At 36.3% G+C, this 27,484-nt stretch overlaps 2 protein-coding genes across 5 annotated transcripts; one reads left to right on the top strand and one right to left on the bottom strand.

Annotated features, from left to right (window-relative positions):
- On the top strand, positions 1-26,561 carry LOC109708859. Of its 4 annotated transcripts, none has more exons than XM_020230744.1 (5): positions 1-395; positions 13,536-13,746; positions 25,287-25,456; positions 25,573-25,611; positions 26,082-26,561. In XM_020230744.1, exons 1-4 carry the CDS (start codon positions 105-107, stop codon positions 25,597-25,599), a joined length of 699 nt encoding a protein of 232 aa, XP_020086333.1. In that variant the 5' UTR covers positions 1-104; the 3' UTR covers positions 25,600-25,611; positions 26,082-26,561. The 4 variants fall into 4 exon arrangements, with proteins under 4 accessions (XP_020086333.1, XP_020086332.1, XP_020086330.1 ...); XM_020230743.1 differs by lacking the exon at positions 26,082-26,561 and adding an exon at positions 25,760-26,064; XM_020230741.1 differs by lacking the exon at positions 26,082-26,561 and adding an exon at positions 25,709-26,064.
- Positions 739-1,475, bottom strand: LOC109708860 (ent-kaur-16-ene synthase, chloroplastic-like). Its single transcript, XM_020230745.1, has 2 exons — positions 1,181-1,475; positions 739-1,097 (listed from the first exon to the last, which is right to left on the bottom strand). Exons 1-2 carry the CDS (start codon positions 1,377-1,379, stop codon positions 889-891), a joined length of 408 nt encoding a protein of 135 aa, XP_020086334.1. The 5' UTR covers positions 1,380-1,475; the 3' UTR covers positions 739-888.

The following is a 27,484-nucleotide window of genomic DNA, read 5'->3' as shown; positions in this document are numbered from 1 at the left end:
AGCACGGGGGTGACGCGGTGACGTGTCCACTCCCAAGTCCTAACGCGCTAGCCTTCAATTTTTCCTCATCTCTCGCCCTTCTCCGCCTTATTCTCCGGCTCGAAATGTATCCGTCAGCGCCCTGCGCCTCCGCCATTTCAAAAATCTCCCCAATTCTCCCGCCCCCAGCAGCAACCGCCGGCTCCCACTGCTATGCTTTGCTCCGCAGAAGCCGGGTGCGGCCCAAGGCGCAGTCCGACGGCGCGGATGCGTCCGCCCTCCGCGAGAGCGCCGAAAAAGCAGGGGAAGAAGGAGAGGCTACCGGCCGGCGACCTTCTTCCCCTGCTCCTCTTCCTCCTCCTCCTCCTCCTCTACCGCAAGTTATGAGCCCTAAAATAGAAAAGGACCTCAAAAAGGTTACCTCTCCCTTTCTTTTACAAAATTACTTACTGATCGAATTAGCAGTTTTGTTTCAGTATCGGTAATGTTAGGCTATATCTAATTATTTTGTATTCGGTAGCTTAATTTAACTCGACTTTATTTAAATAGGATGTAGATTGGGGTGCTATTAATAGCACCGAGGTCTCGGTGCTACGGAGTCATTCCCAACTAGTGTAGTAAACCGCGCGATGCAGCGGGTAAAATATAAAGCAAAATGAAGATGTTGAGTGAAAACTGTGAAAAGAAATGTTTAGGTAGTAATATACTCATTCACCATTATTTCATAATATAAAATAGACTTCTAGAAATATCCTAATCCTTCGGATACATATGCCATGTATGCTTTTCGTCCCTCGGAATTGTGTGCTGCATCCCTAAAAAATCAATATACGTATCACAACATAAATGCCAGTTACAAAAAATTTTTGCATACTGAGTGAAATTTATGATATAAGATTCAAACAAAATTTACATTGGAATAACCATCGTGCCTGACCTTTTCAATTCTAAATCTCGAAGGCAAAGAATATCCTGAATAGCACGCTGACTTATGGGAATATCTAAACCCAAATCGATGACAAGTTCAAGCATGCTAGGGAAAATGATATTGAAGCCGACAGGAGACTGATAATTCTCATCCAGAATACATGACAAATTAGATCCAATATAACGTAGCCCTGCAATAAGCAAAAAATGAAAAGCGAAGCTTCTTAATCCATTGAGCAGAACACAATGTTAATGATGTTCTGTTTCTTAATACCTCTTCTTACATGCTCTTCACCCACATTCCATCGCTTGAGCGCAAGTACACATGCCAATGTGGAAGATAGAGCATCTTTCATCAAAGAGGGATGAATGTGGTCAAGTCCCCAGGATCCATTAGAATTTTGATTTTGTAACATCCAATCGACGCACTGAGGGAAGCACGGAGTTTGAGGAGACCCAGGAGAAGGGACCATGGCTACCCATGCCGTGTCATACGAAGAAACTGAATATTCGACCTTACTTAGCTGCTTCCTTATTCATTTCTCCGATTCCCTGGAACACTACAGCCATTTCTAACAAGATGCTTAACTCGACCATAAATTTATCATATGGAGATTTCGAAATAACATGGGATCGATAAATCTAATACCATTACTGAGAGGTTCGCGCTGCTTGCTACTTTCGCATCATTCAAATTTGCTGTATACGAAAACGAAGCAGTTGGCAATCAGCAAAAGTCAAATAAATGTAACACCAGAGCACGTGAAATATGCAAATGCCTTTTCGTGATAATTCCAACCAACCTAGTTAGAAGTTGTCATGATATAGCTCTATGTTGCACAGATACGGATACGGGGATACGGATACGACACGATACGGATACGGTGATACGGCAATTCCTAAAACTTCTAGGATACGATACGCGGGATATACTTGAATAAAATATTATTTTAAATATATTTAAATATATGTTGATTATATGTAATGATATATTGAGAACAATCAGAATATCTAGACTATATTAAGGAATATATTCTAATATGCATTAACTTGTATAATTGTTTTACATATGTTCATAAAAAAAGATAATCAATCATATAAAATAATAATTCAAAAAGTATCAAACCAACTATCATCCAACTTGATCAAATGATAACAATAGATATGTAGTTGCACAAACTAGATAATTAGTCATTCAATATACATGTCTGTTTTGTTAGTTCTATTATTAAAATAGTAATAAAAAAATATGGTAGCAATTTAATAGAGAAGTAAAAAAAATCATATTTTCTATAGCCTTTGTTGCTTAATGTTAGGTTGACAAATTAGATGAAAGATAGTAAATACTGTGTGAAGATAGAACGAGAGGGAGCGCCTTCTACCATTCAAGAGCAAAAAGATAGATGAAATGACAAATTGAACAGAGATTGGCGTTTTTCTCACTCTTTTCCTTCTTTCTAATAGGTTTGGACGTGAGTTTTTTAAAAAATTTTTAAGTTTAGATCATTTTAGATCAAAAAAGAACCTGGCCGTGTCCCCCCTGTATCCCCCCGTATCCCTTACGTATCCGAGCCGTATCCGATATTTTTTTATTTTTTAAAAATGCCGGATACTTCATTCCCGTATCGGACACGTATCGGGCGCGTATCGGGCGCGTATCGGTATCCGATACGTATTCGATACGGGTACGACATGAAATTTGAAGTATCTGTGCTTCATAGATATAGCTAGATCTAACGCATGCTGCAATTTGAAGATAATCCCATATTTGGCATTTAACATATTCTCCTTAAAAAAACGATCCACATAACTTTAATTGTCTTATTGAGACAAATGTAAATAATATAATTTAATGCCACATTTACTTGTATCATAGCAACAGTTGAATATCAATATTAAAAGCACCATACTCTCTTACAGAAGTATTTTGTGATCACAACGATGGGAAAGCTAAGTTAGTATATTTCAAGAAAACTATACATGAGATGCAGAGCAGAACACATCACATATCCTTTCATACACAAAAAAATTTAACTTAAAAAAAAAGACCCTCCTACCAAAATAGTTGGTTTGCCACCAAAATTAAATAATTGCAGGAAGTATTATAATCATAGTGGTAAAAAGACAACAAATATATGCAAGACACGTCACTACCTATATAATAAGGCATCTATAAAAAGTTCTTGGAAATAAATGTGGTTCGATACCTATCGTGATGTTTCAGTGTTAAAAGTTAGAATATTAAAAAAATGTTCTTCATACTTTTCAATATACTTTAAAATTATTAAAAATTTTAAAGTAAATGTGTTCTACTCTCTACAAAATAACTTATAGAATAAATTTTAAAAGATCAGTGAAAAGAAGTATTTATATTTGTGAGGAATAAGGTGAAAATTCGTTCTGTTCGTCTTGTTGTTATTGCTCGTTTGGTTGGATAATAGACATACGGTTTGATTGCTTTGTATTCCAACGCAGTGCATGTATGTAAAGAGAAGACTCTCCGTATGGACAATGAATCCTTTGTGCATGTGGCAGGCCTGTTTGTGTTTTGGTTAAGTTTCTACATCCTCGGATTTTCAAAAAAAAAAAAGATTGAGCCTTTTTTTTCTGGAGAAAATCCTTTACAATTTGGTATCGAATTTTTATTTTTTTTGAGCTAAAAACGTACTAAGGGGCTTTTGTAAATTTTGGGATCCACACCGTATAAGAGATGTACACGTAGCATTTTCCTTTTTTTTTTTTTTGTGGGGGAAGACACGCACCTTTGAGCGAGCTTTTCCTTGGAGGTGGAGCGGGTTCCAGCGTACGGATTGAGTGCGGATCCAGTAGAAGCAGAACTAGAGCTCAGCCATGAACAACCCAATCCGAGCCCATCTCATCCCTTCTTTTTCTTCTTCTCCTACTAATATTACTGTATGAGTTGCTCTATAAAACCATATCAATAATATCCCCACTAAGAAGGATATTGTTAAGTAGAAATTTAAGCAAAAGAAGAGACATTTAACAGAATTAAAGCGAAGCGGGCTGCTTGTCTTGCCTTGAGCCCATAGGGACAGGTACTGCTCTGGAATTAAATCTAATAAACATTAAACAACAAAAAAAATAACAAAAGTACCTGAAGACGCCGCAATGGAACTCCAGAGAGGGTGTCGTACGATAGAAGCCACACCAATGGAACCGAGCCGGTTCATGGAATGAAGAACCGGTTCAAAAAAATAGAAATGAAGAACTAGTCCAAGGATGAAAAGAGGGTACCAGTTCATTAAAGTAGGAAACACCAGTAGACCGATTAAATAAAAATAGAGGAACCGGTTCAACATAAAACACTGATAGATGGGACACACGACGGGTCCCACGTATACCAAAATTAAGGCGAACATGACACGTGGATAGGTAATACGGAGATTAATAGAGATTAATAGAGAATAATTAAGGGCAAATATAGAAAAATAAGGGGTAGTGTAAAGAATAAAACCTACTAAACATCCAAATGTAAACTTATGTAGTTAGAACAATATTTACAATTCACATGAAAACAAAAAGAAGTGAAACTAATAGTAAAAGAAAAATTAGGAGAGAGTCAAAAGTATCCGAAGATGCATAACTTTGTTGCAATTACTATAACTATTAAAAATCGAAAATTAATATCGGCTCAGACATTCTATGAGTATTATCAGTAATCAACTTATAGCAGTAGATGCTTACGGCAATATAGGGGAGAACGATGGGCACCCATTATATAGGCTTCGACAGGTAAGGGAAACGAAATTAAACAATCCTTTGTAAGCAATAGGAAAACAAAACCGAGGCGGCAAAGGAAGATTACAAATTAAGTCCCTTTTTTTTGTCAGTAGGGAGAGTAATAGACATGATCGAAATGACTTGGCGTAGCTCAACGGTTGCAATTATTCTGCAAATGCCATCCAAGTTGTTATGCAATGTAAAAACTTTGTTGATATTTAATTATAACTGCTTCATTTTGTCATCATCGCCGATTACAAAAAAAAAAAGAGTTAAATGAATACATTTTTTTAAAACATTAATACAAAAATAAATGAAACCACGAAGTTAATATTTAAATAATCAAAAACTTAGTTGAATGTGCGTAGAAAATATTTAAATAAATGGAAGCTATTTAAATAATTTTGGAGTACATAATAAAAAACAAACAAAATAGTGCAGAGTTCTCTTACGAGAGCAGATGATCGTGGCAGCATGGTGGGAAATGATAGATGGCTCATTATATAGGTTCCGATAGGTAAGGGAAATGGCACGAAATAACCCTTCGTAAGCAACGCGGAAAGAAAATCGAACCGGTGAAGAAAGGGGAAACAGTTATGAACCAAACCTGTTTTTTCATCAGTAGGGGGGAGCAATCGATGGGATCGAAGCGGCTGAGATACTAATAGACGGGATCGAAGCGGCTGAGATACTAATAGACGGGATCGAAGCAACAGGAAAACAAAATCGAGGCGACGAAGGAAGAAGGAGCGAGCATGAACCAAATCCATTTTTCAGGCAGTAGGGGGAACAACTGACAGGATCGAAGTGGCGAAAAGAGTAATAAACGCTATCGAAGCGACGAGGGTAGCAGGGATCGAAGCGGCGACAGGATGCATACATGGAACTCAGGAGAGGGTGTATAGAAGCCACACCAATGGAAAATGTTTATAAAAAAAAATGAAGAACCTGTTTTAAAAAAAAACAAATGAAGAACCGGCCCAAGGAATAGAAAGCACTAAACCGGTTCAACATGAAACACCTACAGGTGGGACCCAAGACGGGTCCACGTGTACAAAAAAATAAATGAAGAACCGATCAAAGGAATAGAAAGCACCGGATGGGTTCAACATGCAGCAACTACAGGTGTGACCCAAGACGGGCCAATGTGTACAAAAAATTGAGGATAGATTAAGGAATAAGGATAACATGACACGTGGATAGACTAATACGGGGATTAATACGGGTTAATAGAGAATAATTAAGGGCAAATATAGAAAAATAAGGGGCAGTGTAAAGAATAAAACCTACTAAACATCCAAATGTAAACTTACGTAGTTAGAAGAATATTTACAATTCACGTGAAAACAAAGAGAAGTGAAGCTAATAGTAAACGAAAAATTAGGAGAGAAACAAAAGTATCCTGAGATGCATAACTTTGCTTCAATTTCTATAACAATTAAAAAAACAAAAATTAATATCGGCTCAAATATTCTATAAGTATTATCAGTAATCAACTTATAGTAGCAGATGCTCATGGTAATATAGGGGAGAACGATGGACACCCATTATATAGGCTCCGACAGGTAAGGGAAATGATATTAAACAATCCTTTGTAAGCAATAGGAAAACAAAACCGAGGCAGCAATGGAAGATTACAAACCAGGTCCCTTTTTTTTGTCAGTAGGGAGAGCAGTACACGTGATCGAAATGGCTTGGGGTAGCTCAACGGTTGCAATTGTTCTGCAAATGCCATCCAAGTTGTTATGCAATTTAAAAACTTTGTTGATATTTAATTACATCTGCTTCATTTTGTCATCATCGCCGATTACAAAAAAAGGAGTTAAATAAATACATTTTTTAAAAAAATTAATACAAAAATAACTGAAAGCACAAATTTAATATTTAAATAATCAAAACTTAGTTGAATGTGCGTAGAAAGCATTTAAATAAATGGAAGATATTAAAATAATTTTGGAGTACATAATAAAAAAAACGAAACAGATGGAAGTAGAAGCGATACTAAATAAAGGTTAAAATATAAGCTGAGTTGATGTACTAAGGCAGCAACAACATCCGGAGTAGATAAACTCCAGCAAGAATTCAATGCAAAGAAGCAGCTATCGTAACGCAAGAATCACTATAATTAACATCATATATATACACCATTTTCAGCACATTACATCCTAAAATATGCTTTCTTTTTTCAACAATTAAATTGTATCAAAAGCACATGCATATGACGCAAGCAATCTGAACTGTCTGAAATTTATGTAACATAACCATCGCGAGCGCCACCACAGAGATTGAGAAGCGAATAAGGAAATAGGATGTAATGAACTGAGATGGGTGAAGGAGATAGTCGACTCCTATATCTAAAAATAGGTCGTTCTCTCCAAAATTCAAAATATACAGCAGGAAGGAGATTATACCTGTGATAAAAGGTTTCGCCAAAGAGGTGCAACAAAAGTAGGATTTAATCCCATCCTTGTGTGAAAGTTTCGGATCCTTAGGGTTTAGCAATCATTAATGTAAACGACAACAACACCGAAGACGGGTTCGTCATCAACCTCCGTGACTCGTAAATCGACAATTTTAAAATAGGATATAAAAATCGAGGAAGGGGTTTAGCTTTTTTGCAGCATCAGGAGAAGACAAAGAGCGAGAAGGTGCTACTGAGGTTGATGAAAAGGCTTGGAAAAAATGTAGTGATCGTCGAAGGATAGGAGCAAATATATATTAATATTTAATAATAATATATTTTAAACGGGTAGGTTAAGAATAGATTAAACTAAACTAATCGAAAGAGACAAACCATTAGGGTTAAGGGCAAATTGAATCAAACCCTACCACCCCTACACCGACCTGTGCCGTCGTAGCGGAGCTCCTCGCAGGCGGAGCATCCGGCGACCACGGCATCCATCGCCGACGACCCGCCGCAGTCCACAGCGCTCCACGCCGCCCTCGTCGCCTCCCGGAACGCCCACATGCTTATTACCACGGGTAACCAAATCCATTTTTCAGGCATTAGGGGGAGCAACCGACATGATCGAAGTGGCGGAAGGAGTAATAGACGCGATCGAAGCGGCGGGGGTAGCAAGGATCGAAGCGGCGAGGGGATGCATATATGGAACTCAGGAGAGGGTCGGGGGGGGGGGGGTTAGCAGGGATTGAAAAAAGAAGAACTTGTTTTAGAAAAAAATAAATGAAGAACCGGTCCAAGGAGTAGAAAGCACCATATCAGTTCAACATGAAACACCTACAGGTGGGACCCACGATGGGTCCATGTGTAATTAAACCTGTTTTAAAAAAAAATAAATGAAGAACCGGTCAAAGGAATAGAAAGCACCAGACGGGTTCAACATGAAACAACTACAGGTGGGACCCACAACAGTCCACGTGTACAAAAAATTAAGAATATATTAAGGATAATATGACACGTGGATAGACTAATACGGGGACTAATAGAGGTTATAAGATGGTTGAGTATATAGTTCGATGGACCGACACCTTTAAATATGATCTTCTAGGGCATTTGAACTTGCTAGGTATCAAATTTCATAATTTTTTGACATCATTTACTTAATGATCAGACGGCCTCACAAGTGGCATTTTGAACGACCTATATGAGGTGAACAATGTACAGAATATTACAAATAGGGTGATTTTTTGATAGAAAATTCTTAGAACAAGATCTACAATTCTAATCTTTAATTTAGAAATCCTATCTAAATTCAAACTTGAACAAGAGTGTTTGTGCCAAAAAAAAAAAAAAAAGCAAAAGCCTTCTTTTGTACTGAAAAGGAAAAAAAATTGCAAATCATTATTGAAGTTGTGCCCAACATTCTTTCATTCAATTGAAGTCATCTATAATTGAATCACCGGTAAATATAGAAGAAATTTCTTTTTAATATAGCTATTAGATAATCTCTTAGTGAAACAAAATTACTGTTCAGCGGATTCATTGACAAATCAAAAAGAACAATGGAAAAAATGCTACAAATATGATCTTTTATGACATAAATATATGAACTATAGGGACAAGAAGGGTAAGTCATCTTCCATTTTATTTTGAAGCTTTGCTTTTATAATTGTCATTGTGGAGAATGCACTCTCTGTTGCTGTTGTTGAAGCTGAAAGTGTCAAAACCAAACTAATAATTGATTGATGAGATACAATATTTCCGTGCCTTTGCTTCTAGCAAATTCTTCTCAGAGATAAGCAACAGTTGTAACTTTGCAAGATCAAGATGATAAGGCACATCTAACTTAAATTGTCATAATTGATATCTTAGGTGGATCTTTTCTTGCCCACTAAAGTTGTCAGGGTAGAAGTTTTCTACCAATGTGCATATATCATTGATATTTTTTTTTGAGTATACATATATCATTGATAATAAATTACTTGAACTAATCTTTTGAGTCTAGTGAAATGTAAGTACAAGAAGTTCAATTACCTGCTCGTTGAATCTTGTATCAAGTTTTTGCATCCGGGAATCTATTGCAGTAACAAAGACATCGACTTGATAGTAATGCTTGGTTGTAATGTCATCTTGTCTACTATATATCCTATCATGACAAGGATTAAAGTTCCGCCCTGTGCCGTATGACATGGGGCGGCATGAATGGGGGCACGGTACAGGGGGGGTTTCACAGGACCCCCTATTGCAGCGATACCCGCAGTGTATCGCGCGAGACCGCGTGATACCAACGGGTATTGCGGTACAGTATCATGCCGGCTAATTTTTTTTTCTGTGCATTTTTTAGCAATGGGCCTGAGCCCTTTGCTTCCACCACAGATATCCACTTTTTCTTCCTAAATTGATTTTTCAAAAATTTGTCGCACTGCGAAGTTTTCAGTGAATTAGGGAATAAAAAATCGAACTCGATAACCAAATTTTGTGGCGCATCTAGCATAAAATTCTATTCTTTTTGTTAGAAGATTGAAAATACTGATAAAATTAATAAATTAAAATCAATTGATACTTAAATTTATTTAATTTATTTGTCATATAATTTATTGCTAAATTTTATGGATAGATCTAACAAATTTTTGTGATCCACCGTAACGATCTATGTAGAATTAAGCAGTCATTTCTCTGTAAAGATGTAAATTTATATAATTATTGTACTTGTGAATTTTATTATTTTATTTTAATTTCTATTCTTTATAAGGTATAATTGTACTTTAAAAAAGTTTAACAGTATGTTAATTGGTGAGTGTAGTAAGCTATATAAAGCCAATATTCATAATTATTTGACTAAACCTTTCAAGATAACATTATAAGAGCTTATTAGGACAAAGGAAACTAAAATAAGTCCGTGTCAAAGCGTGTCATTAGAAGGTCATGCATATCTATTGGCACGCAAGCGTGTCACGTGTCGGCACGAAAGTGTGCTTGTGGCATACCATGCCAGGCAAACAACAGCACGCCCCCGTACCACGGCACTTTAATACTTATATCACAACCTGCAGTATGGCGAGCATTCATATCTTGACTATCTATATCATGTAAGTGACCAAAGGATATCATCGTTTGAAGTGATGAAGTCAGGTCATTCTCTCTAAAATCTCGAATAAACTTCTTTGTGGTGATAACCAAGCTCATAGCAATAACAATCTTAGGATTGCCATCGAAGAGCTTGGCATAAGTCATATGTGATTCTCATTTATCTCCATCATGGGATGCAATATAAGAACAAAATTAAATGTGAGCTCCAATGAGTATCTTCAACTCCTTGTAAAGTACCAATTTGATTGAGTCCTTTGTCAAACCCGATTTAATTAGTTGCTAGCATGTGCTTGATCTGCAACTTGAGCGGCTTGTAATTCATCTTGATGTTTACATGGTGCAGCCAAGTCCATTTGGTGAAGAATTGGTGGCTTGGAACTACTTCTTTTGAAGTAGTTACCAAAGCTATTGGCAGACAATGTGCCATACAATGTTTGTAATATGAACAGGGGCTTCCACACACACGACACATATTGCTTGGGCCCTTGTACCCTCATCCACCTATGTTCTTAATATTCACACTATGACATGAAGGAACCATAGATATGTTTTAATGTATTGGCACTTGTATCGGAAATATGAACTAGATTAACATGATGTTCTTGCATGACTCGTTGCTTATTATAGAAATCTCAAAACTAGAGCCATTTGTTCACTTTTAAATTAATCGCGAGTTTTGCCAACAATGTTGCAAAACTTTGCATTTCCAATTTCTTCACGAATCGCGTTCCGCACTTTCTTTGCGAAAGTAGTGAGAATCTAACTTGAGCAACCTTCCTTTGTATGATGCTAAACTTGACCATTTCAATAAAACTTTCCTTATTCTAAGAATCCACACTTTCAGCATATCCTTTGAAGGCACAAGATTGGGATTTTAGCTGTCGTATAGTATTTATTAATGCAGTTAATCTTAGCCTATTATTTGTAATTTGAGGAGAAGTTTGTCTATCAAATAACTTCAGTACTAGTGAAATACCCGCGCGATGCTGCGGATTTAAAATTTTTTTTAATAAATTTTAGTTTTTTATATTTTTAAATAATTTTATAAGTCTAATTATTAATTAAATAAAAGTTATATAAAAATAATTTAATATTAAAACGACAACTTATTTTATAAAGATTTATGCGAAAAAAGATTTGTGATAAATATATCAAAATAATTTAAAAAAAATAAATAGAAGGGAAATAAAATAATGGAAGAATTTGTTTAATAAAATTAATTATATATATACACATACGTACTATATTTCTAAAATCTTACTCCTCAAATTTAAATTATGTATTTTTTTATACATCGATTAAATTAGATTTTATTATGCAATTTATTACGTGTATTATTAATAATATTAATTAATTATATTATATACAATGAATTTATTAATATAATTAATTAATTAATTAATTTCATAGAGTTTAGAGATTTAAAATTTTAAATTTTGAAGTTTAAAATTTAAAAATAAATATTATAAATTAAATTTGAAATTTAAAATTTAAAATTTTGATATATATATATATATAGGGGGAGAGAGAGTAAAGGGGGTTTGGGGGGACACGTGTCACCCCAAGGTCCCCCCAAACCCTCCTTTAATGTAGAGAAATAGATATGTTATGTTTGGTCTGGCGGATCTTTGCAAGCTTATTCAGCAATATTTGAGAGAATTTGGACCACTTCCTACATGATCTAAGATTACACGGTTTTTTCCATCATTAACTTTTTTCCGGTTACGAAATCTTTCATTAGTAAATGTAGTTGATCCAAAACAACTTTCTGGCTTTGTACCAAAAAGAAATAAGGCAAACAAAAGACTGCATCTTTAGTCGGAGAGTACTCTAACCATAAGGGAAACATTTTCAACCATGATAGAAACCATTTAGGGTGTTTTTTCTGGCCTAGCATGTTGATATTCTGATAGTGTATGTTGATAAGGCCCAGCTTTAATATAGTTACAAAGGATCTTATCTTGTTTGTTAATAGGGTAATCCTATATCAGACAACGTAATCCAAGATCATATTCTATAGAAGTAACATTTGTTTGGGTGGATTCATTTTCAGTAAAGAGGGGAAGAGTATTTCTCAAAAATTTTGACACGAGCAATCAAGTTGTGATAATTTTGATAAACATGTAGGGCCGGACTTGATTGAGAAGTTCTTTTAAAGAATTGATCATAGTTGGTGATTGTGACATCCCTCCCTGGGGGGTCACCCATCTTAAAACTACTCTAGTTCTAGCACGCTTAACCAAGGTTTTAAGTGCCCGTAGGCACGGGCCATATCCAGTATCCCCCGTGCCGTACCGTGCCAACAAGATACCGGCACGATACAGACCCCGTGCCGATGGCACAGCTCAAAACCCTTTATTCTTTAAATTAGTAAGTAATTTCCTCAATAAAGTGCAGGTGGTTGTTAAGAACAAGGGTACCGAGCGTGACCAATACGAGAAGTCACATGGTAATCTGCTTATTCGTCAGTGACGTTCTTGATGCTACAGTGATGTGTTTGATTTGATCTTTGACTTGCGACATCTCGGCTACTCACTGATAGGGTTGTCGTAGTTTGACTGCATAATATCTTCGAGATTAGTCATCATTTTCTAGTAGTGCATGTTGGCTACGACAGATCTATAGTAGAAGTGGGAGAGTGTTCAAAAGAATCTGCTGTTCTTAGTAGAAAGGTTAATGTTCTATGTGATTTATGAGACTTAGTTCAAGGAATCTCTGGCCAGAGTAAAAATGGTATATCGGAAAGGAGTTTTCGGGAATACCATATGAACTAAGGTCAAATGAATTTTACATATGACCGATGATGGGATTTGACGAGCTACTATAATCTCTAATGTGTTGGGACTTACAGCAGAAGGATTGTATCACATGCTAACTGCACCTAGAGGTTCTGATATTTGGTTCTGTTGGATTGTCACTATATGCTGCTAGGCGTCACTAGTGGATTGTGAGAGCCTATAGAATAAGGAGTGATTGGTTACTCTCAAGAGGTTTAGAGTTAGAATGGTTATGATCCATCGGAAGGAGTTCTGATGATGATTTTAGTAGAGATTAAGTCATAATTTTACTACCAGTCAGAACTGAACCTATGGGGTCACATGCATATGGAGTCGTGTGCCATTTGAAAGTTTTTGTTTGTATCATTCATATTCATGTTTAATGATTTTTAATATCATAAATTGCATTCTTAAGGAGTCTTCGTTATGAACATAACCAACATATTTAATAAGTCATCATTCATTACAAATAAATCTTGCCCAAAGAGGAAGATGTTTGTTGTTTCTTACGTTCAATAGTTCGGTTAATTTCTTCTTTTTCACTTGTCGGTTGGATGAAGATGCATGCTTTGGGTTGCTCGGAAATACATGCTTTAGGTACTAAACTTACTGTCCAACAGGTTGTTCAAAAGACTGCAGCAACCTTTGCACCAAGGGCTTCCACAGCCACCAAAAACCCTGCTGTACCTGGAACTACTCTATACACTGTTTTTGAAGTTCAAGGCTATCTTTCAATGTTACTTGGTGGAGCTCTCTCCTTTAATCTTATATTCCCTTCAAGTGAACCGGACATTTGGAGATTAATGGGGATGTGGTCCATATGGATGTTCAGTAAGTAATTCATTTTTAATTTGTTCTAGGCTATCTATAGTAAGAGCCAAAAAGCATTGTAGCACCTTGTATCTGTATTAAATCTCTCTAAATAAATTATAGAATTTGTATGCCACTGCCATATTTCTCAGAAATCAATACAAATTTTAACCCTGGAAGAACTTCCAAAACTTTCTGCTACTGCTGTTGCTTATACCCTTTAATATCCTACCTCTTAACTATTAAATAACACCTTCCATTCTACCTTGCTTGCATACTTGGATCTTGTATCTATTTTACCAAATGAGCGGGCTGCTTCTTGTACTCCTTTTTAATATCCTATCACTTAGCTATTAAATAGCACCTTCCCACTACCTTTCTTGCATACTTGGTTCTTGTATCTATTTAACAAATGAGAGGGCTGCTTCTTATGCTCATTGATATGCTACCTCTCAACAATTAAATAACATCTTCCTATACTATCTTTCTGGCATACTTGGACCTTGCATCTATTTTACGAAATGACAGGGAGGATTCCTTTTTTAGAAGTTGTTACACTTCCATTATGGACCTATTAAATCCCCAAATAATTAGCAACATCAAATCTTTGTCGGCTTATAGCTCATTAATGTCTGTTAGTATATCATACTTTCAGTATAGATAGATGTGGGTAGGTATTGGTTGTGTAAATGGATTGTTCAGGAAATAGAATTATCAATGCAAATCCTTTTATCAGTATTTTCTAGAGCTTAGGAACAACCTAATGAAACTTGAGATTTTAATCAATTAATAACACTTGCAAATAATTAATGTTCTTGGAAGTTCTAGTGTGACTTGCAATCCTGGTGGACTTGACACAATTAAATGTGAAATTTATCCATATCAGTATTCTACTCTTTCATAATTGGCAATTTGGCACTAATGTTCCTAGTTGTTTACTAATCGCTGTCAGTATCATGCTACCTTGTATTACTACAAAACCAAGAAGCTACATCTCCTATTATTTAGAATTCAAAAAAAAAAAGAAAAAAAAAGAGAAAGGTATGTATGACTTTTGTTCTACCGTGTTGATGTTACACTTCAGAAGGATTATCTAGGACAACTTTGCTAACAATTATAGATTACATAAGCAAGTAGATAAAAAATTGCAAAAAGAAGGATGTAGAACAACATAGGAAAAAGCTTTTAGAGTTGTGTATACTCGAGGTCAAGAACAAATAATTAATGATATGATGGAAAGTACCATGGGCTTTTAGTGAAACATAAAGAACTAAGATGATCCATACCAGAATGAGTTGATGAGTGTGTGACCAAACATGGTTGAAATAGCCATGCATTGGCCATTTGGCACCCTGAAAAATATTGGAGATTGCATATTCAAGATTCTATTCAGAAGCAAAATGAATTTTAGCGACGTGGGGCATCAAGAGATTTTACTCAATGATGAGCCATCAGCTGGTTATTGTATTTGATCACTTGAAACAACTTCAGAGTTTCAGGCTGAGCTCCAAAAAGATTATTGAAAATTTATGCTTTTGTTGCAAGACACTCAAGCTGGCCTATTGTAAATGTGAATTTGCTTTACTTTAGCATCTTAATGTCAGTTGAAAGTTTAATTTTGATGATAGATAGAAAGTCCCAGTGATTTAATTTCAATTAATATCTTAGGTTCTTGTTGTAGTCCAAGGTTACAGACTGCTATTTAATGAATATCAGATATCTGAAACCTACTGTGACAAATCAGGGTTTCTTTGAGGGACACATATCTTAGAATTCATTGTCGAAGTGGCATTTATTTCATTCTATTTGATCCGTTGGATTCCAGGGCCTTTTACTTATTAAATAACCATCAGGTTCACTATACATAGTCTCCAGGATACAGACATCACTTGCTCCAGCGAGTATCCAACATCAGTATGTACATGAACCAAAAACCAAAACTACCTGTAGCTGGTACTCCTCTAGAACAGCAACAAGACTGGAAGGGATCTAGCTCGCGACTTCCTTTCTACGATCAGTATCAGCGACAGTAGCAGCCACAGAAGAAGGCTCTGCAAAAAAGAGTCAACAACTGGGTGAGAGAACTACTGCAAAAAGTAGTCCTCAGTGGGTACGCTACCGACCTCAACGGCTCACCCACTAAGTCTACAGAAAGTATGCTCAAGGATAGTAAAGGAAGCTGAAAAACTCTACAGCTATATGCCACTATACTATTGCCAACCAACACTAGCTATCTGTAGATATAAACAGAATGCAATCTCTGACCCAATCTCACTAGGGATTGTGAACATACCCGTCTCGCCTGTCGAAGCTACACCAACCACCACCACGCTGGATTGTTGGTGGAGAGCAAGTCCAATCAGGACACTACGACAACAACGCAAAAGCATTAAGCCTGACTCCTGAGTGGCACTTGTGGGCGCTACCCAACCGAGTATGCAAGCGTGTCTCTGCCGAGCTCAATCAGGCTCTCACAGTCTATAATCAAAATAAATGGGTCAAACTGGTCTAACAACCAAAATTCACGTGCCCTTGGCACAATCTGATGCAAATACAGAAATCTGGGTCCACCGTCCACCCCGAAGGCACCCGACAGTTCGGAATAGTCTACACACTACTGTAAAAATAATCGGCATTCCAGCACGAGTGTAAACTCATCCTACACTAATCTGGATATCCACCGCATACAAACTGCGGCGATACAAACAAACAACATCTCCTAAAGCTAAATCTGATATTTTTCAGAAAATGACAGTGTAGGATCTATAGTTTTCTCCTAAGTCAATTTTAAGTCCAACATGTAAAACAAATCTAGCATTTAAGGCTCCAATTCAGATTTCATTAAAAGCAATGCAAATCGGCGAATCGAGCTACTAACATGATACTACACATGAAGTTTACATGCTGACAACAACTAGGCTTAGGAGGAAATCTGAAGAATTCGGTAAACTTCAATCCACCTCGAAACGCTAATCCAACCACGGCGAGAAGCCGAGAGAAGGGAAAACACGCACTCGCCCGGCCTCCAACGATGCAACTGCAACGCACGCACACTCGAACGGCCCTCCGAAACGACGTCGAAAATCTCCCGAGCTCAAGTCGCGCTCTTCACCATGCACACGATCAAATTAGAGAGAAAAGGAGGTAATTTTCTCAGCTAATTAAGTTGATAAGGATGAGAAGGTTAGGTGGCAATCTTATCCACCAACAAAAATGGCTACAATACCCTTCACCAACTCCACATCCCAGCTGGAGTACCGGTACCAGCCCGATGCCGTACCGGTACTCAGCATCAATTATCGCAACCCGAGAGCAACAATTCGAAAAAATACACTGGGGTACCGGTATTCCCCTGCATGGTACCGGTACTCAATACTGAAACCTGCACTTTGCAGACTTCAATATCAAACTCTGTTCTTGCGTCGCACTGAGTCCGTTTTGTGTCTATTTCGCGCCAAAACGACTGGGACTTGTCCCGACACTCTCCAAATATGTCGACAAGCCTCAGATGCTGAAATCTCGTGGGCAACCATACACCTGGGATACTACACTCGCACGCTTCCAGATCAATTATTTCAAGTTTCTTCGTCTACAATATATTTGAAATTTAGCGCTAATTTGTAAGTACATTTTTATTTTCATCACAAAACTAGTTAGATTCAAATCACAATCGAATTTTCGGTACGGTATTCCTAACAATCTAAGGCGTATTTCCAATTTGATTGTGATTAAAATCTAACAAGTCCTAACCCGAGGAAAAAAAAAAAAATCCATATTGCATATTATTCCGTTTGACAGCTTGTTTGTATGTTTGTCATTCAAATTTAAATAAATTGGGATTAGCATTTTTAAAAACTAATTGCGTATAGTTTGCTTGCAAATTTTTTCCATTTATATTTGCTATCTTCTGTTATTAAAAGAGGGAAAAAAAAAGGAAAAAAAAAAATTGCTATAGCAAAGTTAATTTTAGTATATGATTCTCAGGGGAAAAATACTGTTTGTGAAAGGATTTTGCTATAGTAAAAAGTTCTTGAGTGTAACTATATATAAATACGTATACTATTTCGTTGCCTTGAAAAAAGGAGCTTTTTGCTACAGTAAAATTAATTTTATAGTGTACGGTTTTAGCTCCAGGTAGGATTTGAATCCACGGTTGCTAAGGGGACAATCTTTAAACAAGATCACCTAACCAACAGCCCCAGTTTTAATTCCTGCATTTTTTTGTTGTTGCAGTAGATTTTAAACCCTGTTTGCAGCATAAATAGTGTTTGATTGCATATACAATCTGTTCAAAATTACCTAATTGAAATCAAACATTTGTTTGGGCCATCTGTTTGCTGTTGAACGAATCGTGATAAAATATTAATTTTAAAGACTTGAACCTTAAAATATTCTGGTTGACTAGGGTAGAAACCTTAACAACATGTTGATTTTTCTAAAAAGGTTTTTTGAACCTTTTTTGTACCTCATTTTTATCATTCTTAGTTTCTTTGTTCCCTCAACTAGATTGTTTAGAATAACTTTTGATGACACTTCTAGCCTTTAGCCAGAAAAATTTAAAGTGGTAGGCTTTTTGAGGTGGCAAGAACAGTAGAGGCTTGGCTTATCATCTTAGGTCTCATAACTGCAATTGGAAAAACACCTCCTTATCCTACTTCTAAAATTTCTTCTGGTTCTTCTAAATCTGCTACCACCTCAGTTACAGAATCTAAATTTGATAAATCGCCGAGGAAATTGAATTTCACTATAGGTTTAGAATACTCAGCTGCCTATCTGACGAACTTTATGAAACCTATAGGAAGTATCAAATTGCCAAAGATTCATGGTATGCTCTAGAAGATGCCTACATTAGAGATAATGAAGGTGTAGCTAGGTTTACCATTACTGATTTTTAACAATTTTAGAATGGTAGATTTTAACAATTTTAGAATGGTAGACAACATTCCTATAAACGATCAAATCCACCAATTCTAGAATTTTGTCAAAAAGATTCATAGGAATGGATCAACCTTTTAGATGAAACCTATCAGGCAACTTGTCTATTGGATAAATTACCTTCTTCTTGGACCAAATTTGCCCAAGAGCTTAGAAGGACCCAAGAAACTCTTAGATCGGTAATCCAAGCCCTTAGAACAGAAGACCAATAGCGACTTAAGGAGATTAAACCGTCCAACAACCGATCAATATAAATCTGACCGAGATTCAGAACCAGAGCCATTAGCCTAAACCCAAAGGTAAAAATTTTAAACCTAAGGGTAAAGGCTTTAAAGGTAGGAATCCGAATCGAAACCGGAACCATACCCAGAAACCCAATACCAACCAATTTAGCAGGAATAAGAAGAAAGATGGTTTCTGCTATGTATGTGGCCGGGACAAACATTTTGCTTCAAAATGTTTTTATCGGCAGAAAGAGAAGGTCGTCTACAAGAAGGGCCAAAACAATCAGAACAACTATCCTAAACCTCAGGTCAACATAATTGAGGTGAACCTTCCAACTCCACGTTTAGGTGAGTCTCCTTTGTACCTAATGTTAACTTTATCTATCATGATTTAGACTGGTGGTTAGACTTAGGAGCCAATGTTCATGTTTGCACTAATAGGTCCCTATTATCCTCTTATGAGGACACAAGGCGAGGATGTGTGACCGTTGGAGACGGAAAAACTGTTAATGTGTTAGGGATCGAAATAGTCAAGCTGAAATTAACTTTTGGAAAGACTTTGATTCTTCACAATGTGCAGCATTCTCCCGAGATCCAACAGAACCTGATTAGTGGATCTTTATTAGTGCAATTAGGATATAAAATTGTATTAGTATCCAATAAAGTTGTAATTTCTAAGGGCGAAATGTTCATTGGAAAAGGTTTTGTATCTGAAGGCTTGTTCAAACTGATTGCTGATAATAAAAATTCTCCTTCCACTTCTACTATTGTTTTAAATACTGAATTTTGTGATGTATGGTATGGCAGATTAGGGCATGTGAACCTTAGATCTATTATGAAATTAACCAATCTTAACCTTATACCCAAATTCAACATTGATCCTAATCCAAATGTGAGATTTGTACTCAAGCTAAGCAGCCAAGGAAACCTTTTAAATCTGTTCCTTATAGGAATACCCAGATTCTTGAATTGATTCATAGTGATATCTGTGATTCCAATAGAGGTCCTACTCATGGAGGAAGTCGTTACTTTGTGACCTTTATAGATGACTACTCCAAATATTGTTACATCTATCTCTTGAAGACCAAAGATGAAGTCCTCAATAAGTTTAAAGCCTTTAAAGCAGAGGCTGAAAACGAATTGGAAAAGAGTATTAAAATTCTAAGGTCTGATAGAGGAAGCGAGTGTACTTCAAATGAATTAAATCTGTTCTGCGAGGAACATGGAATAATTCATGAAGTAACTGCTCCGTACTCATCTCAGTCAAATGGTGTAGCTGAAAGAAAGAACCTAACCCTATTAGACATGGTTAATGCCATGATTGTAAGTTCTGGTGTAACTCAGAACTTGTTGGGGGAGACTCTTTTATCAACTTGTTATATCCTCAATAGGATTCCCTCTATGGATAGAACCCAAACACCTTATGAACTTTGGAAGGGAAGAACGCCAAGGCTGAGTTACCTCCGAGTGTAGGGGTGCTTAGCTAAGGTACCTATTCCTGAACCCAAAAGAAAGAAGATTGGTCCTAAAACTGTAGATGTTATTTTCATTGGATATTCTCTAGATAGCAACACATACAGATTCCTAGGGACCAACTTTGAAATTTCTGAGATTTCCAATGATACTTTGATTGAATCTAGAGATGTAGTCTTCTTTGAAAACATCTTTCCTTTCAAAACCCGCATCTCTAGATCAGCTCTTGATTATCTGCCTACTGTTGATCATGCATCTACATCTGATCGTTTACTTGCTTCTAATTTTTCATATAGTTTAGATCCTATAGAACCTAACCCACCAGCCGAATTGAGAAGAAGCAAGAGAGCTCGTATCGAGAATAACTTTGGTGAAGATTTCTTTACTTTCTTAGTTGAAAGCGCACCTTCATCATACAAGGAAGCTATGAGTTCTTTCGAAGCTTCTTTTTGGAAAGAGGCTATAAACAGTGAGATCGAGTCGATTATTAGCAATAATACTTGAATTCTCATTGATTTACCTCTTGGAAACCAACTTTTAGGATGTAAGTGGATCTTTGAAAAGAAACTTAGGACTGACGGATTGGTAGAAAAGTATAAGGCACGACTTGTAGCTCAAGGTTTTCGACAAAAAATTGATGTTGACTACTTTGACACATATGCGCCTGTTGCTCGCATGGCTACCATCTGAGTCCTTGCATTAGCGTCCATTCATAAGCTTTTGATTCATCAAATGGATGTCAAGACCGCTTTTCTTCATGGCGATCCTGAAGAAGAAATTTATATGACTCAACCTGAAGGTTTCCTTGTGCCAGGTCAAGGAAATAAGGTGTGTAAATTAGTCCGTTCTTTATATGGACTAAAACAAGCACCTAAACAGTGGCATGAGAAATTCGACAGTGTTGTTGAATCATATGGATTTCTGACCAACGATTTTGACAACTGTCCCTATTTCAAGAGATTTGACGATCGTTGTGTCCTTCCTTGCCTTTATGTTGATGACATCCTGATTCTTGCTCTCGATCTTGATCTGATTAACCAAGTTAAATCTTTCCTATCAGACCACTTTGATTTGAAGGATCTTGGTGAAGCAGATGTGATCTTAGGAATGAAGATTCTTAGATCATCTGATTCTATTCTTCTAACCCAATCTCATTATACCCAAATGATTCTAGATAAATTTGGATATTTTGATTGCTCTCCTGTATCTACTTTTGATCTTCGTGTTCAACTTGTGAAGAATACTGGTAATCCTGTGAATCAGGAGAGATATGCCCAGATTGTTGGTTCTTTGATGTACCTAACTAATAGGACTAGGCCTAATATTGCCTATGCCATATCGAGATTGAGTAGATATACTAATAACCCTAGTATGACTCATTGGATTGCTTTGGAGAGAGTATTTCGCTATCTTAAAGGTACTCTCTCATATTCTCTCAAATTTGTTGGCTATCCTACTGTAATTGAGGGCTACAGTGATGCCAATTGAATTTCTGATTCTTTGGATATCAAATCTACTTTTGGTTATGTATTTATTTTTGGTGGTGGTGCAGTTTTTTGGCAATCCACCAAACAGACTATAATAGCCAGAAGTACTATGGAGGCTGAGTTAGTTGCTCTTGATACTACTTGTCTTGAAGCCGAGTGGCTCAAGAACCTATTGTCATCGATTCCTTTGATTTCTTCCCCTATTCCACCTATTTCTATTCGGTGTGACTCTCGAGCTGCAATTGATTTTTGTAAAAAGAAATTAGTAAATTCTAAAGTTAGTAGACATATTAAATTGAGATAGAAGTATGTTAGATGGCTAACCTCTCATGATATTTGTCTCTTTGAGTTTTATCAGGTCTGATCAAAATCTTGCAGATTGCTTGCGAAAGGCCTGAGTAGGACTAGGGTCCTGTAGTCATCGAGAGGGTGGGACTTTGCCTGTAAAGGATCTTTCTGCACTGGGAACCCAACCTTTGTGATAGGAGATCCCTTGAAGAAGGTTCAATGTGATAAAAACAAGCTGGTAGGTTGACCAAAGAGCACTTTCTACAGTTTATACAGAGGAGCTTTAGCTCCAATCCCATCCCTATAGTAAGTAGTGTTCTATGTAGTGGTTGAGGTTGAGCTTATAGCTATTAATGGGATCCGAGGCGGTAATTTCCACAAGATGTGATTGTACACACATTCCTGGAGGAAACCACCTATATGAGAGTATCCGTATATGGCCGCGACTATAAGATGTGGTCTGTCCATAGAAATTCTTATGAAAAAATAAGGTACTGTGCATGGCCATTAACACACAGGCGTGCGACGGCGAATTCTGTACTTTGTGTGGTAGTTGAAGTCAGGGTCAAAGGAATGTAGTTCAAGACTTGGTTCACTCTGATTCCTTCTGATGGAAACTGTTTACACTAAGTGGGGTTAAGTCTCTTAAAGACACCTCACCTATTGCATTGTATAAACACCCGGTGATTTATTTATTTATTTGTTTAATTCTTATTTTGAAAATTTTGAGTTTTGTGGGGGATTGTTAATGAAAACCCAAAATTTTTCTATTTTATTAATTTATTATTTATTTATTTATTTATACATATTTTATTTATCTAATTTTTATGGAGCCGTTTGGAGTGGAGTCTGTGATTGTGCGGACTTGCGGGAGCCCGCACGTTACGCTCAGGTTTCGGAGCCGAACATTGGAGCAACGTTCAAATCCTACGTGGACTCCCACACCTTTATATATATATATATATATATACTCTTTACTGCTGTTTATGAATGGCATGAACATAGTGATAGCCCGAATCCCTTTAAAGCAAAATTTTTGGAGAGTTGATTATTTTAATATTTTATTTTGATTTCGTTTTCGGGTGTTGAAAGAATCTCCGTCAACCTCTTCCGCGTTCGTGCTCGTAGGAGGAATTCCGGTCGTACTTTGGAGTGGTGTTTTCGGTTAATCCCGCACAAAGGTCGGGAATACGCTTTAGGGCAGTGCCTTGCACGCTTCCGGATCAATTATTTCGAGTTTCTTCATCTATAATATATTTGAAATTTAGCGCTTATTTGTAAGTATATTTTTTATTTTCATCACAAAACTAGTTAGATTCGAATCACAATTGAATTTTCGGTATGGTATTCCTAACAGTAGAGATGATAAAGGCTTTGTTATTTACCTTAAGTCTTCTCCTTTCTCCCATAAATAAATGGTTGAAGAGAAATATTAACTTTCAAAAATTAATGATCATGATTATTAACCATTATGAGAGCTTAAACAAGCAGAACTTGATGTAAGCTACTGTTACCAAAATTAAATAGGCCAAGAAAACATCCTTATGCAATAAAATTTCAAATTACAAAAGATACTAAATATGACAACAAATTAAAGATCAATAAACCACCTTATATGATGAAATTTTAAATCACAAAATAATACCAAATATAACTAATATAACAAAAATTTCGTAAAAAAATGATATACTCATCTAACAAATGCTACAAGCTTTTTGAGTAAGCGAATGAATTTGCTGAATAAGATATTAGAACAAGTTATCTATGCATTATCGGCTGTTTGGACTAATGAACATCTTGTTCAGTATATCTCTTTGATTTGCTAAAAATTTTGAACATCTGGTGGATGAGAAGTACAAGTCGAATCTCTAGAAAGGTATACTATATAGGGCCCCTAAGTCATTGTCTTGGAATAAGATAATCACCTCGTAAGTGACGTACGCTATCATAACAAATTATGACTTTCGAGATCTTGCAAGGCGCTCATTTTAATACAACTAGCTTCCAATAACGAAAGAAAATCTTCATAGCGAATAATTTGTCATTGGATAACTTATTTTGACATCTAACAAGCCCTGTTGGAATTTTCTTTTGTAATTTGCAATCTATGGGAGTATATTATCAGGTCCTGACCGTCATGATTTTTCATGATAATGCTTCCCTCTACAGGTTGATTTTTCTCATTCCAAGTAATGACTTACATGCCACATGTATTATGCCGTTGTAGACATATAATCATACTTCTTGCCTACCAATTAACATTGCCTTTTAGTAAATGAAAGAAATGTGGCAAACAAGTTGTTTCATGCATCCAAATATGTCCTTAAATTAACGGAATTGCTAGTTTTGGAAAGGTTGAGCATTCTGTCTTCTTCATTCCTCTTCTTCCTCTTATCTTACATTTTCTAATTTTTCCTTTATTCTTCTCATACTTCAGCTTATCGATGGTCAGTTCGATTCTATTGTTCATTCATTTTGTGGTAATTTAATATTACTTCAGACGCATCAACATTCTTCTTCTATGTGAAAACTAGTATCACCACAACTATTACTTTATATGCATCAACATTCTTTTTCTATGTGAAAACTCGCAGTTCCACAAATATCATACTGCATCAAGGCTCTGGCAAATGTCGGGTGCTTTTCATTTTCCTTTATATTTGATTGATGTTGTTGAATCTGTCCAGATTTTTGTTTGTTGATACAAATTATTTGCTATGATATTGCAATAATAGATGACAAAGTTTGAAAATTGATGCACAATTGTTAGAAACTTTAGCTTATCAATGGTCTGTTTTTCCTTCTATGCACATTTTCCGTGTTTTCATATACCATTTTCTTTGATCTTTCTCTGTTTTTTCTGTCAAAACCTTTTTAGCTAAGGTAAGATGAATCTCCACTTGTTTTTAACTATTGAGAGATTGTAATAGAAAAGATGCTGCTCGCTAGATTTTTGAAGTAACGTTAGAAAGAATCAATTTTCTTTTTTGACATTCTGCCCTTTCATTCTACTCTTCAAGTATTCATTGTTTAGATGATTTGAACTGCAAAGCTTAACTGCTCAGTACTCAAGGTTAGTATTATGTATTTTTGTGGATTAAAATCTTAAATAAGAATTTATATGCTCATACTGATTCAGGTCATTATTTTGCAGCTATACCTTCCCTTAGAGCACGCGACTGCTCGAAGAATGAGAAAGAGGCTCTAAACTATCTTTTTCTTCTCATCCCTTTACTTAATGTTCTGATCCCACTTTTCTGGAAGTCTTTTGCAGTTGTCTGGTCTGCAGACGTTGTTGCTTTCTTTGTGATGTACACGTGGAAGGTACTTTTATCTATTTCTTATCTTCGTGATGTTGCTTTTTTGTATTATATGGAAAGATTCTTTATTTAAGTTCACATCCTCTTTCACTCTCCTCTGATATCTTTATTTCTGAACAGCTTGGTTGGCTTCAAAGGTCAGATTAGAGCTTTGTTCAGGCGAGTTTCATATTCAGAGATCTCTTCTTCATTGTTAATACTGCTGAACAGTAATATGACAAATTTCGTTAATATATACTTCTTAATGTAAACCTAGAGGGAAAATCCAATCTTTCAAGAGATTCAGCGTAGATTAATGAAGCTGCAGGAAACTAGAACGATGAAAACATATGGTGATGGCTGATTTTTTATCATTCTGGACATGTTTGGAGGAGATTGAAGAATTTGTCTTGGGGAGGGAATAGATGGCAGGATGATGAACTTGGTAGAGAGATACTCCTAAACCAAACTTTTCGTGAGCTTTAAATATCAGATGTTGCTTAAATTGGTGCACTTTCTCATATAATTGGCATTGCTTTCTGATTAAGCTTTTTATACTCATCATCATGTAAGTTTATTAAAACATTTCACTTTATTCTTTGGTATATATATGCTCTAATTTATTTGTGTTCACCTTTTTTATTTTACAGGCACTTGTTCCTCAGTTTGACTTTGTAATCTATTTTAAATGTGGTTATCTGGGCTGGTGTTCAGTAATTGTCATTTCATGGATTAAGTCAAACGCTTCACCTTAATAGAAGGCAAAGACTTTTTTGACCGGGAAAAACAAAGTACATAATATGGCGACTCTCCCCACGGTGAGACTATCTTGCTCACCGTCTGTATGTGCACTGTCCGAATCTTTTAGCAGGAATATTGGATTAGACAGTCTCATCGTGAGGAGTATGTTGTATGCCCATTTGTTGGTTTTTAGAGAATGGTAGTATGCTGTTGCTTTATTCTTTTTTAAAAATAAACTTAGCTAAAAATATGGTACAACTAGATTTCAAACTTAAGACTTCGGTTACTAATCATCAAGTCTTTTGTCACTTGCGCTAGGAACGGTCGGTTATATTGGATACATATTGTAAGATAGTGAACTTTTGCAAATTGGTAAGGCCGCAATTTGAGTTGGTGGTTGACACTTATTATTGTTATCTAGAGATTATTGGGTTGGGCTTCTAGCGCAAAATTGGCGTGAAAATGAAATCCGAAAAGGAATTCAGTTGAAACTAAAGTTTCCGAACACTTATGGATGCCTGAAAGTTATTGTCGGTGTCCCGAAGTGTTGTGCTGAGGGAGAAGTGGGTGTTTCAGACGATTCGGACTGTGGTGAGGACGTCCGAAACTTTCGGGTGAGGTTCTGGTCATCCGGAAGTGTATTAATTGCTCCATCTGAAATGCTGGATCACTCCTAGGGGCGGCAATCCAGCTCGTGTTCGGCTCGAAATGAGCTCGAGATCGAATCGCTCGTTTAGTAAGAACACGAGCTGAATTTTTCGGCTCATTTATTAAACGAGCAGAACACGAGCTGAGGTTAGCTCGCTCGTGTTCGGCTCGATAACAGCTCGAATACATATATNAGCCAGCTCGTGTTCGGCTCGAAATGAGCTCGAGATCGAATCGCTCGTTTAGTAAGAACACGAGCTGAATTTTTCGGCTCATTTATTAAACGAGCAGAACACGAGCTGAGGTTAGCTCGCTCGTGTTCGGCTCGATAACAGCTCGAATACATATATTTTATATTTATATAATTTATTTAATTTATATTTATATATATTAATAAATAGTTATATATATAATACATATTTTTATTATTTAATTTTTAGCAAAATAAAAATATAAAGGCGAGCTTAATTATAAAAAGACTCATTTATATGTAAAGTTTCAACTATTAGATCAAAGTATAATGGATAAAGATTTTATAAATTTATTTTTTTTATATATTCAATCTAATCCTTTTAACTTATTGTTCGTTGGCTAGCTCGTGTTCGGTTTGTTTATTAACGAGCCAAACACGAGTTGAATTTTTCGGCTCGATACTTTAACGAGC

This window comes from Ananas comosus, linkage group 4, assembly GCF_001540865.1.
Source record: "Ananas comosus cultivar F153 linkage group 4, ASM154086v1, whole genome shotgun sequence".
In the NCBI taxonomy this organism is placed as follows: domain Eukaryota; kingdom Viridiplantae; phylum Streptophyta; class Magnoliopsida; order Poales; family Bromeliaceae; genus Ananas; species Ananas comosus.
Note: the sequence above shows the minus strand (reverse complement) of the source record. Positions and strands in the feature narration are given on the sequence as shown.